At 36.0% G+C, this 17,196-nt stretch overlaps 2 protein-coding genes across 2 annotated transcripts; both read right to left on the bottom strand.

The window, feature by feature from the left end:
• Positions 1 to 134: 134 nt before the first annotated feature.
• On the bottom strand, positions 135 to 9,051 carry LOC131158515 (uncharacterized). Its single transcript, XM_058113384.1, has 5 exons — positions 9,042 to 9,051; positions 8,486 to 8,571; positions 1,343 to 1,568; positions 701 to 1,238; positions 135 to 625 (listed from the first exon to the last, which is right to left on the bottom strand). The coding sequence occupies exons 1-5, from the start codon at positions 9,049 to 9,051 to the stop codon at positions 457 to 459; spliced, it is 1,029 nt and encodes a 342-aa protein (XP_057969367.1). The 3' UTR covers positions 135 to 456.
• On the bottom strand, positions 8,957 to 15,471 carry LOC131158032 (E3 ubiquitin-protein ligase KEG-like). Its single transcript, XM_058112582.1, has 5 exons — positions 15,182 to 15,471; positions 11,295 to 11,673; positions 11,062 to 11,153; positions 10,497 to 10,970; positions 8,957 to 10,173 (listed from the first exon to the last, which is right to left on the bottom strand). The coding sequence occupies exons 2-5, from the start codon at positions 11,658 to 11,660 to the stop codon at positions 9,213 to 9,215; spliced, it is 1,893 nt and encodes a 630-aa protein (XP_057968565.1). The 5' UTR covers positions 11,661 to 11,673; positions 15,182 to 15,471; the 3' UTR covers positions 8,957 to 9,212.
• Positions 15,472 to 17,196: the final 1,725 nt, after the last annotated feature.

Raw genomic sequence — 17,196 nt, 5'->3', positions numbered from 1 at the left:
GTCACCCATCGGGTTTTGATGCATTTTGCTATCATAACTTTGAAAGCTTGCATTTCTAGTCTTAGATTTGATTTTGTGTAAATTTTGACAAAAGATAGTGTAAAGTAATATTAAATTTTATATAAATTCAAAACTCGAAATAAATATGCTTATAGATTTAGAATTGTATTGAATTTGGTTAAGATGTAATATAAAATTATTTTGAAAAAAAAATATATTACATCTTTGATCAAACCCATATAAATCTAAATGAAATTATTCTCCCAAACAAAATGTTTTCTCACAAAAAAATAGTTTCCGATCATCGCATCATACAATTTCGAAATTTGGACAAAACAACAGCCATGCATACATCATCCTGCAACTCCGTGAGTAAGGAAATTGCTAACATGGTGGAATTCGTAAAAACTACCTTGGTTGATTCATCCATCTCCTCTCTCTTTGGGCATGTCGGTTTCAGCAAGATCCGATGGCCTTCATCCGCACCGAAACCGGACCTTTTCGAAGCCTCTGGTTCAGCGCGAACTGGTGAATCATGTCTTGGATTCCCGCAAACGCCACCAAGAACTCCGCCGCCTCGGTCTGGCTCAACACCTTGTTCACCACCGTTTCCAGTGCCTTGAACCTGTTGTCAATAACTTCACCTAGTTATTACAGTTACAATGTTAGTTAACAATCATATGGGCCGGGTGAGTTGGACCTAAGTTTCTGGGCCTTGGCCACGACCCGCTCGATCTTCTTGAACTCAGACTGCACCCACCCCAATGCTGGGTTGCCCGAGGGGCGGTTCCGGCCCTTTGGGCCGAATGGGAGGTGGAGGACACAGGTGGCTTGGATCTCCGCCATTGCCTCGTCCAGTACCTTCTCCTCGATGCCCACCTCGTGTCTCAGCTGCGAGAGGAGGCGCTCGGCTCCTGCTCCGCCCGAGCTCGAGAGGGATGAAGAGGAGCGGGCCAGAGCGCGGAGAAGGTCCAGAATGGCAGACGGCCGCCAGTCACCAAACCAGGCCAGGGAGGCGAGCTCCTGGGGCGGAGCCCATTTGGGCATGAGGAGTTGGGCCACGTCCTTGGGCCGGGCCGGGACCATGGACCGGTAGTAGTGGGCGTGGTATCGGTCCAATTGTTCTTCGATGAGGTCCTCCAAAGCCCATCTTGCCTTGAGCTGTTTCTCCAGCCTCGCAGCTCTGTTCTTCAGCTCTTGCCTCCACAGACCATAATTTTCCCAAGAAAATTCTTCACCTAACAAACATACACATACACTGTCAAGAAAAGAATGATACACTCTCTGCATTTTCTAGAAACCGTATTCTCACGATGTAATTTAATGAAATTTTCACGCGAACAGAAAGACAGAGAACGAAAAGTTTCTGGAATTTCTGGGAAATTACCTCGTTTTGATGGATCTTTCTTGTGTAGGACCATGCACTGGAGTCTCTCTGTTACGTCATTCGTTTCATCATCGATGCCTTCTTCTCCTTCTACAGCTTCTTTCTCTGTAATTCCCTCGCTTACATCTCTTTCTTCTTCATGGTCGTCCTTCTCAAAGTATTTCCTGCGCGAGGAAGCTAACTGGTTGGTTAGCAAGAAACGGGAGAATAAAGAAAGAAACGTTGGAAAAGAAGAGAGAATTCTATTTAAGGGTGAAAACATCAAATGGGTCTAACTCAGTTTCTCTTCTTTTCCTTGTCTTCTCAGGAACCAAACGGAAAAATATTAATTCATGTTAAGAAGAAGAAGAAGAAGAAGAAGATGAAGATGAAGATGATGATGATGATGATGATGATGATGAGGTGGAGCTTACATGAGAGGTAGAGATGATGCCCTCTTCATTTCTCTTCTTGGTTTTTTTTTTTTTGGTTCCCTCTGTTTTCTTGCAGTTTCTCGTTCTGTTTTTGTTGTGGGGAAGTAGAAAGAGAGCTGTGAACAGAGGTGGACTGGAGAATATACACGAGGGAGAGATGGAAGGATGGAACTAAAGGGTTGTTTTGGTAATTCAAATTAGGCCCAGAGAGGTTGGCCCATTTTTTTTTTCTGAGAATTGAAGTGTGAGCCTTGGGCTGTTGACAGTTCAAGAATTGTTGGAAATGAGTCAAGCCAAACAATTCGGTGTTGGGCTTGATAGTAGGCCGTTCAAATTTTTTTCTTTAAGATATAAATGATTAAAGCTGGATCTTAAATTTTGAACTCGAAAACTAAATGACTCAAGTTCGACCTAATAGTTTGTTCACTAACCTCGTGAGTTAAAACTTGTTTAACTGCCTCACAATTTGAATTGTTCACAAAATTCAAATAGTAGGCTTGCTTAGTAAGTTTAAGATTTGATTAATAAAGAAAAATTATAAACTTTTAGTATACATACTTGTCTATTTGCTTATTTTGAGAAATAATCTATTTGCTTGTTTTGATACTTGTAAATTTTTATATTTGATGTAGAGTTCATTTTTAGCATATATATATATTCTCTTTAATCGTCACTAATCACATATTTTCATTTATTTTTTAAAATTTTTTAATGACATAAGATAATAAATCACAATTTAAAATAGGGTAATAGACGCTGACTTTCTTTGAAGTTTGTCAAAAAGGTAGAGACCTACTGTGATGACCTGAAAATTCTGCTGTATTTATTTTTTTCACATATTAAACTCTGATGCCATGCTATAATATCCCAAATCCCAATTGGGCACCGAACTGACATGTCCATATTTCAAATAAAACATGCAGTGGAAACTTACACATAAATTCCGTATACAATATCATAGTTCTAAAATCATCATATCATATACACACATGTCTCCCCAAAACCAGAATAATACTACAGCCAAAAGTAATACCCAACGTATCCATATACATATACATACTAGTGTCTTACCGGCACTATCTTCAAACCCCACTAACTAATCCTGCCTGGAGCTTTCTAAGATCGGCTCCCTGGATCTCCTGAAATGCATTATAAAGGTGAGACACCTCTCAGTAAGACAGGATAGATTATTGTTAGTGTGCGGCAACATGAGTTATGGTGTAGTATAACTTATAACCTTTAAATAATTAACTGGTAAATCATGTAAATCTATACTCATATATATACATATATATTTAGCAACATACATGCTTTTCTTCATAAACATACTTTATCATAATAGATTCCTCTATGTACATAAATCGTCTGATATATATACATACATAAAAATTTTCCTTGGGGCATTCATAAATCTCGTCATGTAATAACCCCACATGACTGGATTGTGCGACCTGTAGGCTGGACTTAACAGTGTCTAACCTACCATGATAAGTTAAACATAAAGTCTATAAGTATGATTGCCTACCCAGCCAGGTCCGGACCCATTTTGCTCTCCGCAACACTTCGCAGGCCGAACCCAAGGGGTATCCTGCTCTCTGCAACACTTCACGGGCTAATCGACTATCCAATACCAACACTTTATCTAAGCAGTGTGGTTGCATTGACTGATCTGTACACCTAGCTTGGTCTGAACTCATCCTGCTGTCCGCAACACTTTTCAAATCTTGCTAGCTAACTACAGTACCGTGCTCTGAATATACCTAGTCCATCAGGGTTCTGATACATATAGTATGTAATGACCTCAATTTCTTAATATGAAATGTAACATAATAAATGGAAAAGTCGACCCAAACCCGTGGGTAACGGGGACACCTGTCAATCACAGTGGAAACCTAAGCAGCAACAAGTATAAAATCTAAATCATCCATCCATAAAGTATAACACCACAGTTTACTACAACATCATGTAACTGTATTTATATACATTCTCATAAAACATCAAAATAACTCTAGGATCAAACACAAAATAATTTTGACCCTAGTACAAAATCTTACCCTCCTAATGGGATAATATCCCTAACTCAACGGCGACTATGACCCGTCGGTCACTTAGGGTTTCCTAAAAAATTAATTAATGTTGGGGGTGAGACACATCTCAGTAAGGGAAAATAAACTAAATACAGTTGTGTGACAACATGAACATTTAATGCATTTATACATATATAGTACATTTCATAAATCGGAAAACATTCATCATATCATACTGAATAATCATACATTTTCATATTTGCTAATAACTCATAACGTATATAAAACATCTTCTATAACTGTAATACTGAAAATATACCCAGGATGAATAGCTAGTTAATGTCATGTATTACCTCCCATGACGGGTTGTGCAGCTCGAAGGCGGGACCTGATAATGGCTGGCTGACCATTGCCGAGTCAAATATGTCTATAAGTACAATGGGTCCGCCGCACTCTAGTCCGGACTACCAAGTGGACGTCTATAACTCTACACTGAAAGCCACACCGACTATCCATCTCCCACCCCCTCATGCGGTGGTTAGCACAAGTCTGAACATAGATATCTGATCTATAACTAGCTATGGTACCGAGCTCCTGAAACTTAACTAAACTAACATTCGGGTTCTGATAACATATAGTACATGATAATATAGTATCTTTCATAATTATAGCCTTGTGCCGAACATTTCATAAATATGGCCTTGTGCCTAAATCATACATAAATACAGCCTTACACTGAAATCATACATACAAACGGCCTTACGTCGAAATCATACATGCACACGACCTTGCGCTGGTATCATACATATATACGTCATTCTGAAAATAATCATTCAATCATATATTTGTCAGAATCATAATGTACTGTATACTTTCATAACTTCTCAAATCATGCTGCATTTGTAGCATTATCATATCATAATATTTTTTTCACGTAAAATAATATTCATGCCACACATTTGCTGTATAAAATCCATGCATTGTATTCTAAAATCATAGTTTTTGGCATCTCATACATATATATACATTTCAACATAATAACAGTATTTTTCTCAAACGTACATTTCCTTCGTAATATACAGATAAAATATATGCTTTTCCTGAACATAACTTTTCTCATAAATAACAATAATTTGTAAGAAAGTAACTGCTTTAGTTTATTCCCTTACCTGACTACTGAGAAAGCCCCTAAAATATCCTAACCTAACCCCCGTAGGATTTCCTGGTCAATACCCTGAAACTGAAAACTTTCAATATTAAATTTCAATATTTCTACGTGTATATCACTTCCTATAACTGTCGTAAGATCAAATTTGGCTTAAAAAAACTTATCTTAACTTAGGGATGATTTCCAACTTACTTTCACCAATGATTCACTCCGGCAGATTTGGAGAGAACTTCCCCAAAAGCATCGGGGTGACTTCGGATTGTCGATCCAGCGTAAATATGACCCAAAAATGATGTGAGAGAGAGAGAGAGAGAGAGAGAGAGAGAGAGGGCCGAAGGGGAGAGAGAGAGAGATAATAAGCTTGCTTAGTTGTGAAGTAACAAAATCCAGATTTTTCTATTTATAGAACTAGATTCGTCGATGAGCCACGTCATTCGTAAACGAATCCTTCATTAATTTCGTCGACAAAATTCAGTCCTCGTCGACGAAATTCATTTGGCTCAAAACACCTCTCGGTATTTCTTCATCGACGAAATTTAGTCTTCGTCGACGAATTCCCTTAAGCCTTCGTCGACGAAGTTGACTTCCTCCTTCTGTTACTGGTTTCATTTCCCTTCCTCTTTATTATCTAAATCCCATTATTATTCGGGTTGTCACATAGTACATTTCATATAATATAACTGTAACATATCTTATTTTCATATTTTTGCATAAAATATGTCATATCATAATTTCTAAATACTGTCATAAATATCTAATCACGACATAAAGCAGGATGAAACTAAACTATCACGACACTAGGCCGATTGATCTATCACGACACTAGGCCGGTTGAAACTAAATTATCACGGCATTAGGCCGGCTGATCTGTCATATTATACTGAATAATATCATAATTTTTGTAAGGTTTATAACATTTTTTGAAAATCATTACCTAGCTGCACATGTTTTGTTTAAGCATAAAATATTCTGACGTGCTTATCTATTCCATATAATATTCACATTCAGGCCACACAGTTTGAGTATTATTCTAAAATATACTATCTGCATGGGAAAATATGTTTCGCTGAAAAATAGTATTAAATCTGTTTCTAGACTTTACTCAACTCAAAATGCCTGTTTTGCCAAAAATATGCATTAATTCATGAATGTATTTTTAAATGGCTGAATTTCTAGAAAAATCATAGGTATAATTTCTGTAAACAAATATTGCATTTTAATCGGTAAACTTTCTAAAAGATACTTGACATAATCTATCCCCTTACTTGATTCTTGGAGAATTGCATGCAGGGATCCTAAAATCGTGCTTACGGCATACACACAAAACTCTTTATCCATAAACCCTAATTTAATCAACTTAACCCCATAATAACAACCTTTTTAACATTCCTAAGCCCACATACTCCCGATGGCTAATTAAACTTTAAAACATCTTATTTACCCTAATTTTGGAGTGGTGTCTGGAATGCCTGAACTATGAAACAACTCTGATTAAATTGCGGAGAATCATCGCCGGGATCTCGAAATGTCATTTATTTTTCGATTTGGGCTAAAATCGAATGAGAAATCAAAGAGACAGGGAGAGGGTTTCGTAGCCTAGGAGAGAGAGAGTGTTTTGATTTTTTTACAAATAAAATGACTTAAAAGCCTTTTTATATGCTCCTGGTACTGGGGAAACCGTCGACGGTTTGACCTTTTAACCAAATCATTTTTACCATTTTACCTTTTACTGAGCCTTGGTAACTAAAACCGTCGACGATTTTCTGAGCTCCACCAAAACCGTCGACGATTTGGCCTTGCACTCTCCTTTTTTCGTACTTATTATTATTATTATTATTATTATTATCATCATCATTTTACAGGCCTCTACACCTACCTTTCCTGAAGTTTTAAAAATTCAAAGGATCTCTGTTAAGGTTTGTCAAAAAGATATAAACATTTCTTGTATTTTACAAAAAGATAAGTATTTTGAGTTTGTTATGACAAACCTTAATGGAGGTTGTAATATTTTTGAAACTTTAGGAGAGTTTCATAGAATTTTTAAAACTTTAGAGGAGATGAATGTCTTTTTGCCCTTCAAAATATTAAACTTGTGTTTAAAATGAATTGTATCATTTGTTTGTTTCTATCAATGAGTTATTTTATATTTAATTTTAAAAATTATTAATATATAATTAAAATGTTAACGAGATGAGTCTTGACTCGTTTAGACTTGTTAAGTGGTCAGTTAATAAATGAACTGAATGTGAAGAAGACTGAGCCCGTTCCACTCAGTCCTATTGCAAAGCCTACATGCTCCCCCTTACATTAAACTATGTTTAATGATAGGCCCAGTCAGGCACTCATGGGCCCAAGTCCAATCCATTTGGTGGCCCTAATGAAGCCCATACAAATGCATGATGAGATGAATTATTTTTTTCCAAACATTTTGTATTTGAGAGAAAATTTTAACTTTGAACTTGAATTTATATTAATTAAATAAAATTTAATATCATTTTATACTATATATTGTTTATATGTAAATTTTGTGACCACAAACGAGTATTTCAAATTGCTACTATTTAGTAATAATTTAAAATTTAGATCTTACATATGATTTCTAAGTGTTAATATTTAGCAAATATAAAGTTATGTCTAATAACTTGTATTTCTTATTTTGGGTTTAGATTTGCTTGGCTGTTACTGTATACTTTCTGACATTTTAGGAACAAAAGAAAATTTGAAAACAAATCAAAACTGTTTAAGGTGATTCAGAGTCACATTTATAGTCATTTATGATAAATTTTGGATTGTACTCCTTTGATTGAGTTTTGTAATGCTTGTTTTTACTTTTGATTGTTCTGTTTCATTTGGCCTCTTGGACCCTGGATATGCCCAGGTTGATATGTATCTAGCTATTATCTGGTTTTGATTTGATCTTCTGATTAGGAGCTTGACTTCCCCTTGCCTAGATATGCCCAATGTATATTGTACATATCCATTTTAATCAATACTATTTACCATTAACTAATCAAAAAAAAAAAAAAAAAAAAGCCTAAAATGAAAGTACCCTATTACCAATGTTAACGTGTCGGGTTTGGACTTCAAATCTCTTTCCATCGATTAAATAAACAATTTCTCACTAAAAAAAATAAAAGATTTAGAGTGAAAAAATACGAGCTTGAGAGTATAAATTGGAACCTCAAATTAATAATTAAACTTAAATAAACTTTAGCATAGGTTCTATTTTAGCATGCATTGAATTCAAAAGGTTCAAAATTTACTCAGCTTCCATGTTATATAATAAAAATTATACTAAATTTTATTTTAATTCACAAAAATTCAAATTCAAATTTAAATTCAAATTCAAAATTTAAAATTCATACTTTTAAACATTAAAAAACTACAATTAGGGAAAATTTGGTAACTCAAAAATGAGCTGCTCAGTGCGTAGGCTGTGGCTGCTGACAATTTGCTCAAAGAAAATTTTGGGAATAATCTTTTATTTTACCTTGTTTGCTTGCCAATAGAAAGAAGAAAACAGTAGAAGAATTTTTAATCCAATACACGCCATATCGGCATTAGCTAGAAGTTTCACTGCAACAGCGTGGAGTCACATTATTTAGACAACACAATTTTCTTAAGAAAAAACGGAGTAGATGTGAAAGTCTTCTAACTCTATGTTTGTAAGAGACATTAATTTATAATTTGTGTGAATTTGAACAAAATATAATAAAAAATTATATTTAAATTTATCCAAATCCGAATTCAAAACCCAAAATCCATAATATGCAGTTTTTCACCTATTTATTTGATGCTCCCAACCAAACACAGCAAATCATCTACCATACCTATTTATTTAATGCTCAGAAACCAATCACCCAAATGCAGCAACACGTCTTCAATAATCAATGTCCCCACTTTCATGCTCCCAAATGGGACAAACAGTTTCTACAACAAAGCAATTTTCAAGAAATGTGGCTACAAGGAAACATACAACTTCAATAAAACAGTTCCTATGTCCGTAAAATATGTACACCATTGTCTGATAATTATACACAGCTTACCATGATCCATTTCAGCATTAGATGCCTACTTCATGGTGGTTCTGGTTCAGCTCAATACAAGCAAGGTTTACAAGTGTATTTGGGTATAGATGAGTCTTGTAGTTCATTGCTATTTTGGATCTGTGGTTCTTAAGAGAACTTACTTACAATGGCCAAATTGAAAGTGACCAGTTACCTAGCAGCAGCAGCAGTGGAAGCACCTTCTCTGAAAAGGATATTTGCAACTGGCGGTGGAAGCCATGCCTGATTACCACCGGCCTGGCCATCTTGATAATGGTCATCACCACGCGTAAGAATTCTCTGAGGCTTCAGTTTTGCGCTTACATTTCGCCCAACAAAGAAGCCGAATTTCATGGCTGTAATGACACCAACTGCTATTACAAGTGGTCTCACAGCCCAGTGAAAGTCCTCAATATGTTGGTATTTCTCCACCACCCCAGTGCAAGTATCGAAAGATACTAGTTCGACTTCAGCTGGATCAGCCAAGAAGCAGTTGGGTTCATCTCTGAAAACAAGTCTCCCAGGAAACTTCACAATAAGACACCCATTTGGAAGTATTTGAGAAATCCTTCCAGTGGCCCATGACCCTCCCCTTCTGTGAGGCCACTCAAACCGAGGAGTAGAGACATTTGCCTTTAACCTCACAAACTGTCCCACAAAAAGAGGTTCATACATTTTAAGCTCAGAAGAAAATCCTCTCCAGAGAGTTTGTAACCCTATAAATCCAACAGTTACGCTTCCATCACGCTGCACAGAATGTAGGACACCCACAGATGAGTGTTTGGTGTTTTCCTCCTCCAAGTATACCCAGTCCCCCACAGCCAAGCCACATGTAACCCTCTCAAGAGTTGTTACTTGTACTCTTAGAGGGTTCCCCATTCCATGGATTCTCACCAGAACAAAACCATCACGATCGGTGTCACTCTCCAAACCAACAACAGTCCCTTCCAGGACATCCATGGTTTCTGGTATGCATGCATTTAAGGGCTTTCTTGAACGAACAGTGTCACCTACTTGGAGGTGATCCTTAGCAAGGAACCATGCAGTATAGCCCCTGCTATTTACTCTTCCTGTAACTGTTATACTTCCTAGGCCAATCCATCCCCCATCACTGTAAACAGCACTCTGCGAGCTGCAAGTCAATCTCAAATTATCAGTACACACACACACTTGCACACACACATAGAGTGAGGATAGAGGAAAAGTAGAAGAAGACTTCTGTTCTCTTTCCGGCTTATTATTCTAAGAGCAGCATTGCAACATTAAGGTAATATTCAATTTTGGCCATGCACATAGTAAGGTCAGCTGGCTCAAAAAGCATGTCCCAATCACGAAGACAAAGGTTTGCAAGGGTCTACTGGTCCAAGAGAAAAATATTTTGCCAGTAATTAGGCTAATGCCTTTGCCACTTTCTATGAATCGCAATTGAATAAACTTAATAAAGAAATGACAAACCTTTCAAAAGCTTGCAAGAAATCTGCTAATAAGGGTCGATTTCGCAAGTCATATTCAAAGCAACCATTAAGAACGTTCTCAACAGCAGGAGGCAATCCGCTTGGGACATCTGGCTTCTCCTGCTTTATTACAACTGACTGGTACATTTCTTCAATTGATCTTCCAAACCAAGGCTGAATGCCAGTTAACATCTCCACAATGCTGCAACCAAATCCCCATGTATCTGTCTCAAAGGATATTGGACCTCTTACTTCTGGTTCCCATTGTTCTGGAGCCATGTAATTTGGGGTTCCAAGTCTCACAACCATGTCTAAATCGGGTAATGGAATCCCCAGAAAAAGATATGGAACTCCAAACTCTCCAAGGATTGCTTGGTCATGTTCATTCAGAAGGAAATTAGAAGGCTTGAGATTCAGCACCAGGACACCTATTGAGTGCAACTCCAGAATTCCTTTTGCCAATTGGATCCCATACCTGTAAGGATTAGCATTATCTGAGAAATATCCTGTTCCACCAATACAAATTTATGCTTCGGAAAGAAGACATACACCCCCAATCACACCACCTTAAAACATCAGGCAGTGGAAGCTTCCCTCCTTTGAGATGAGCCATATGATCACCCAATGATCCCTCATAGATTTTCATAGCAATGCAGACCTGCCAAGACCTCACATAGTGAACTAATCTGGTAATATGGTGGAAGAGTATGTAAAAAAGTAGAACAGAGAAATCAAGACATATATTGCCTATACAGAATCATAAAAACACCAGAAGTACCAAAAGAACCCAGCAAGTCACCTTTCCACTTTTAATTGAGACCCCATGCAACCAGCAGACACCTTGGAGTTCTCGGAGCTTTAAAAATAAGCTGTCCAACTTATCCAAAAAAGCTTGCATGTGATTCTCCTTCATTGGCTGCAACATCTTAACAGCTATTTCATGATACTCATCATAATCATCAGATGACTGATGATGAGTTGCCAACCAAACATCACCAAAGGAGCCTCTCCCTATTCTGTGCTTAAGTTTCAATGATGCAGGCTCAATCCAGGGGCTAATCTGAGTTGATGTAGCCACAACAGTCCTGAGATGGTCAGGATCTCCTTCAAACAGTTCATACTCAAAAGAAGCAGCTGGAGGAGATGCTCCTGTTTGCTCAGCCATTCTTCAACTGAAACTATAAAAGTGAGACCACCAATAAATAATCAATTCCATGTCATTATTAAGGCTATGCAAAGCAAACATCCTGAACACTAACGAGTGAGATGTGGAAATTACATCAGAATGGTGATCATTATTTAAGGCTATGGCAAAACAAACATCCAGAACACTAATGATATATAATTGGACCCCACAATTCCTTATGTATGAGGGAGGCTGCAACTTATAAAGTCCATTCTTCAGAGTATACAGGGTTGTTGGTCAACTTATCTGTTTCTACCCATCCAAATCAGTGGTAAAAAAAAGTTGGAAAGAAATTCAAATCTAGTTTCTGAAAGGGTAATGCCTAAAACAAATTGTAGTAAAATCAAATGGAAGGATGTGTGTAAGCTTATCGATGAAGGTGGCATAGGTCAGTTAACTGAATGGAGAGGTACAGCTGTTACTAAATTACTCTTCCACAATTGTACTTAAAAAATCATTTTTATGGGTTATCTGGATTCACACTTACAGGCTCAAAGGAAGAAGTATTTTGGCAGTAAAGGCATCTTCGAGCTGCACTTCTACATGGAGGAAAATCCTTAGACAACTGGAACCTTCACAATCCTCTTAATGATAACTATGGTGTTCATCAGCTGGTTGAAATTGGTAGTCCACTAAATGCCAAAATTGCCGACATACATACTAATAATTGCAGGATGTGGCCAAGAAGGCTGTCTGCTAATGTCTGCCAAATAAAAAATTCTGTTAAATTTACTCCTGCTCTGAGAAGGCTGTCTGTTCTTGAAGCTTACTCCATCAGTAAAGTTCTCCTTCTCAGCTTGGAATTCCATAAGAAGCAAAAAAGGTCTGGTAAACTGGTCTGCAGTCATTTGGTCAAAATTTTGCCTTCATAAACAGTCTTAATTGCTTGGCTTGCTATAAAAATAGATTGATCACTCGATAGACTTGTTTCATGGGTAAAAATCTCTGACATGACTTGTAAGCTGTGTAATTCAGAATTTAGACTACGAATCATATTTTCTACATCGTCATGTTACTAAGCAAATTTTCATAGGGACCTTCTGTAATCTGGGGTGAAAAATATTTTGGTTTGCCTCTTTGAGTAATGTTCCTGCTGATCAAATCAACAAACTGTGAGTTTCTGTTGTTCACAGAACTTAGAAAATTAGAAATTGCATGCTCTATGATTAGGCTCAATCTAAAATTGAGGGTGCTATCTCAAACTCCATATTTGATGTGAAAAAAAGAGTTTCTAGGAAAGCAGATTTGAGATGTTTTTCTGACTGTTTTTCTTGATGCTATTCTGATAGTTTTCCTCTAGTTTGATACTATGTATTACATTGTTTTTCCTGAGTTTGAACATAGTATTTTTTGGTTGTATTGTGTCCTTTTGGTGATAATAAAAGTATTCTTACCTTGGTACAAAAATAAAATAAAATAAATCACCCTGATTGGAGTGGAACTGCAAAACAGGATGATAAACCACCTGATGATCCATTGAAACTGGTCTGTTTGGCATGTTAGAATGTGAAAAGTTTTTCAACCAACCAATTATTGTATTAGAGGTAGGATCCTAAGTTCAAATTTGGTTGGGGCAACTCTCTTTCCTGCACCCCCTTTTCACTGTTCCAATTGGCCACATGCTTACTATCCATATATGTGAGACAAATGAGCTTGCGCATGGAAGGCCATTTTTGCCTGTACTAGTCCCTTTCTCATAAACTCAAGTGTTTGGGATGTTTGGTCATCCAAATATATAGAACACTATCTATCCATGGCTAAGGAGCTTTCTATTTTTGCATATTTTCCCTTAAATAGAGGCTGGCTTTGAATTGGTCTGCCACTAAGTGAACTGGTCATACTTGAATTTGTTTATTCCAGCACATCTAAATTACATCTGTTTAGTCAGGCTTCAGTTATCAACTGAATGAGAATCAGAGAACTAGATGCTGCCAATGACATATGGATCATGGGTTCACAACCGATACACCATGAACAGCTTCATTTTCTTCAGTTTCCTGTGTAAAAATCTGATTTGTGAATGCACCAAACCTTCTCTCTCTCTCTCTCTCTCTCTCTCTCTCTCTCTCTCTCTCTCTTTGAATTTTCTTCATTTGTATATCATTTATACATTAATTTTCAGCAGATTATTTATTTATTTATTTGATATTGAAACTAACAAGGCGAAATAGATCCAATCAAGGAGAACACGAACTTCTCATTCATAAAAACAGAGAAAAGAAAGAACAACATTAATTTAATAAATCAAAGAACAACATTAATTTAATAAATCAAAGAACAACATTAATTTAATAAAGCCACTCAATTGCTATAGTTGTGATGCATTTTTGTTACAATTTATATTTTTCGTTAATTTTTCATTTTCTATAATTTTTCTTGCTATTAGTGTAATCTATAATTGGGCAAAAATCATTGTCCTCCCCAGAAGTTGGGCAAAAAGACATAGACCTCTCCTCAAACTCCAAAAATCTCACATACTTCTTCTAAAGTTTGTCAAAACAATGCTGTAGTTCTAAAACTGCTTCAGCCCTCTTCATGTACTTGTCTTTGTGATAATGGTAAGTTCTTTCTTATTACCAAATCTCAAGGGAGGTCCATGTGATTTTCAAAAGACTTGGGAAAAGTTTGTATCTTCTAGTCAAAACTCGGGAGATGTCTATGAAAATTTTGAAACCTTGGGATGGATCTGCATCTTTTCACCAAACCAAAGGAGAAGTAAATGTCTTCTAACTTTTATAATTTTGGCATGTTTAATTTGGATAGTTTTCTGCTTGTTCTTGACATCTCTTTCTTTTGCCCCCCTATTTGTTAGGTCATAAAAAAGATCAGCATATTCAAGTGCTCAATCAAGCCCGGAACTCGTTCATTAATTCAGAAACTTGATTCAAACTTGAGAACTTCAACACTTAATTCTACCAAATGTTACCTAATCCTCTCGATGAGCAGATAGGAGTTTGGCTCCTTAGCCCTTACTTCATGTTGAAGTTCGATCCTTGATACTGAATATCCAAGACGCCTAGAGAATGTCATGGACGATAAAATATTGCTAACAAAGGGTTCAAACGAAAACCTAAAGCCTTCCTTTGACCATGTTAAAACAACTCCCCCAAAATTATGCTGGATGCTTGCAGATCAAAATCTCCAAAAAATGAGTTAAGTCTCTTGAATGTTGTAAATTAACGAACCTTGTGTTGATTTTCCAGATATAAGTCTCAAACTTCGAGGAATTAGCCGATTAGTTGAACTATACTGTGTCAAGTGGATAGTTTGAGTTTGTTAATCCCAAAAAACCAAAAGGTTCACGCAAAATTTTGTTTCTTTACTTCTTGCTCAGTTTCCAGCAAGCCAAACGAAGCATAAACAAGTGATTGAGCAAAAAAAAGATGTTTTCACAAGGTTAGCTTGTCCTCCGAAGTGGGTTTATGCGGTGCTTGCACACACACACACACCCGCACGGAGGCAATTGCGCAGGGAAAATAAAGAATAAATTATGAGCTTACCAGTAAAGAGAGAGTGAAGATGAGGACCGTAGAAGCTTGAACTGACAGCAAATTCACAGAAACAGTAGTAAGAATTTGCTTTAAAGCAAAGCTCTGAGAATGAGAAGTCGGCGAATTGAAGGCGAACCCCGCAAGACCAGAAATGACTCAAATAAAAACCCTAGACATCACAGAAGAAGAAGAAGAAGAAGAAGAAGTTGAATAGTTGAATAGTTGATGATAGAAGAGGAGAAGGGGCGGGAAGGATTGCGTTACGTGGGAGAACGTAGGATACACGGTGCTGCTGGCACGATTGGTCGCCACGTCACCAACTTCCACGGAAGAAGCTGCTTGGTCGAACCACGTTGCCGCGTGTTCCAAAAGCAACAAGGAGAGCGAGACACGTGTCTGCAACGGCCATGGACCGAGAGAAATTATTAAGGACGTGTATGCGGGTTATAAAAATAATTATGCTTGAATTTTTAATTATAAAATATTACGTCAATATTTATATTTTATATAAATGGAAATTTTATTTTAATTATAAATTTTAATGACTTATTTTTTTAAAAAAAATTATGTTTGAATTTTTTAATTATAAAATTTACGTCAATATTTGAATTTTATATAAATAAAAAGTATATTTCAATCATGAATTTTAAATGATCCAAATTTGTTTAGCGAGTTTTAAATATTAATTTTATATTTTACATTTGTAAATTTTAAATTTTAGGAAAAGAATAATATGTATTTTTTTAATTATTAGATTAGGCTGTCATTATTTTAAATAATATTAATTTTTTGCAAAACTTATTAGTATCCTTCAATTGAATTATTAAAAATTTACTCTCAATATTCAAGGGTATATACCTACAATATAGAAATCCTTCACAACAATTACATGGATAATCTTGAAATTTCTTTTAAATCCTCTTATTAGAGAGTGTATTTAAATAATTTAAAATGATTTACTAATAATTAAGCATAGACTCGTAATTATTTGCGTTCAATCTCTTCAACACTTTTTTATATAAATATCTTGAGAGATTGGAAGTTTTTATTTTTATTTTCTTTCTTTTTTATCCTTCTGGATTTTATTTTCAACGATCTTTATTGTAGCATGAAGATCCATCAGTCCAAATTCCTTAACAAAATTTTTAAGTGATTAACACCACTTATATTCTTTATAATAATTACATTTTATCTACATATAATTAATGGAAAGATAAATGAGTCATGGAACTCTTAAGTAAATAAAGTAATTACAATTATTGTGGATATATTTGAAGATTATTCAAATACAAACTAAAGAACTTATACTATTTGTTTTGGTGATTGTGTTAGTACATAAAAAAAAAAATTTCTCTAACTTGTAGACCTGAAATATTGTAAATGCTCTATTTAAATTTGCTTCTCTAAAATATCATGAATAAATGTTGTTCTAACATGAAACTAATCTAAACCAATATCAAACTAATTAATTTAATGGAGGCATGCCAAAAAAGTGAAGAGAACATATAATTATAGGGAAAATTATACAGGGAACCTCTCCTTTTACGTGTCTGTGCATTTGTATTTTAGATGTTAGACATGTGACAAAATGGTCATACATTCATTAGTATCAAATATCTAATTTAAGGAAAATTTCAATGTTGTGAAGCCTATACCTTTTGGAGAATGAAGGGTTGGGTTGTACCATGGCAGAGGGTAATTTGGAAGAATATCGATGACCCGAAGTATTCCTTCATCCTTTGGTTGGCTGCAAAAGGAAAGTTATTGACTAGAGATAAATTTAGTGAAGAGGGAATTGACGAAACTTGTGGACTACGTGGAGGGGAGGTTGAAAGTTTGGACCATCTGTTCTTTAATTGTAGGATATCATCTGATGTCTGGAATAGTGTGAGGAATTGGTTGGGTATGACAAGGGCTATGACCACCATTAAAGCTAGCTTAAAATGGCTCTGAAAATAATGCAAGGGCATTGGGATCTAGCCAATGGCCAAGAAAGCATGTTTGGCCATCACAGTGTACTGGCT

The sequence above is a fragment of the Malania oleifera genome, chromosome 6, assembly GCF_029873635.1.
Source record: "Malania oleifera isolate guangnan ecotype guangnan chromosome 6, ASM2987363v1, whole genome shotgun sequence".
Classification (NCBI taxonomy): Eukaryota; Viridiplantae; Streptophyta; class Magnoliopsida; order Santalales; family Ximeniaceae; genus Malania; species Malania oleifera.
Note: the sequence above shows the minus strand (reverse complement) of the source record. Positions and strands in the feature narration are given on the sequence as shown.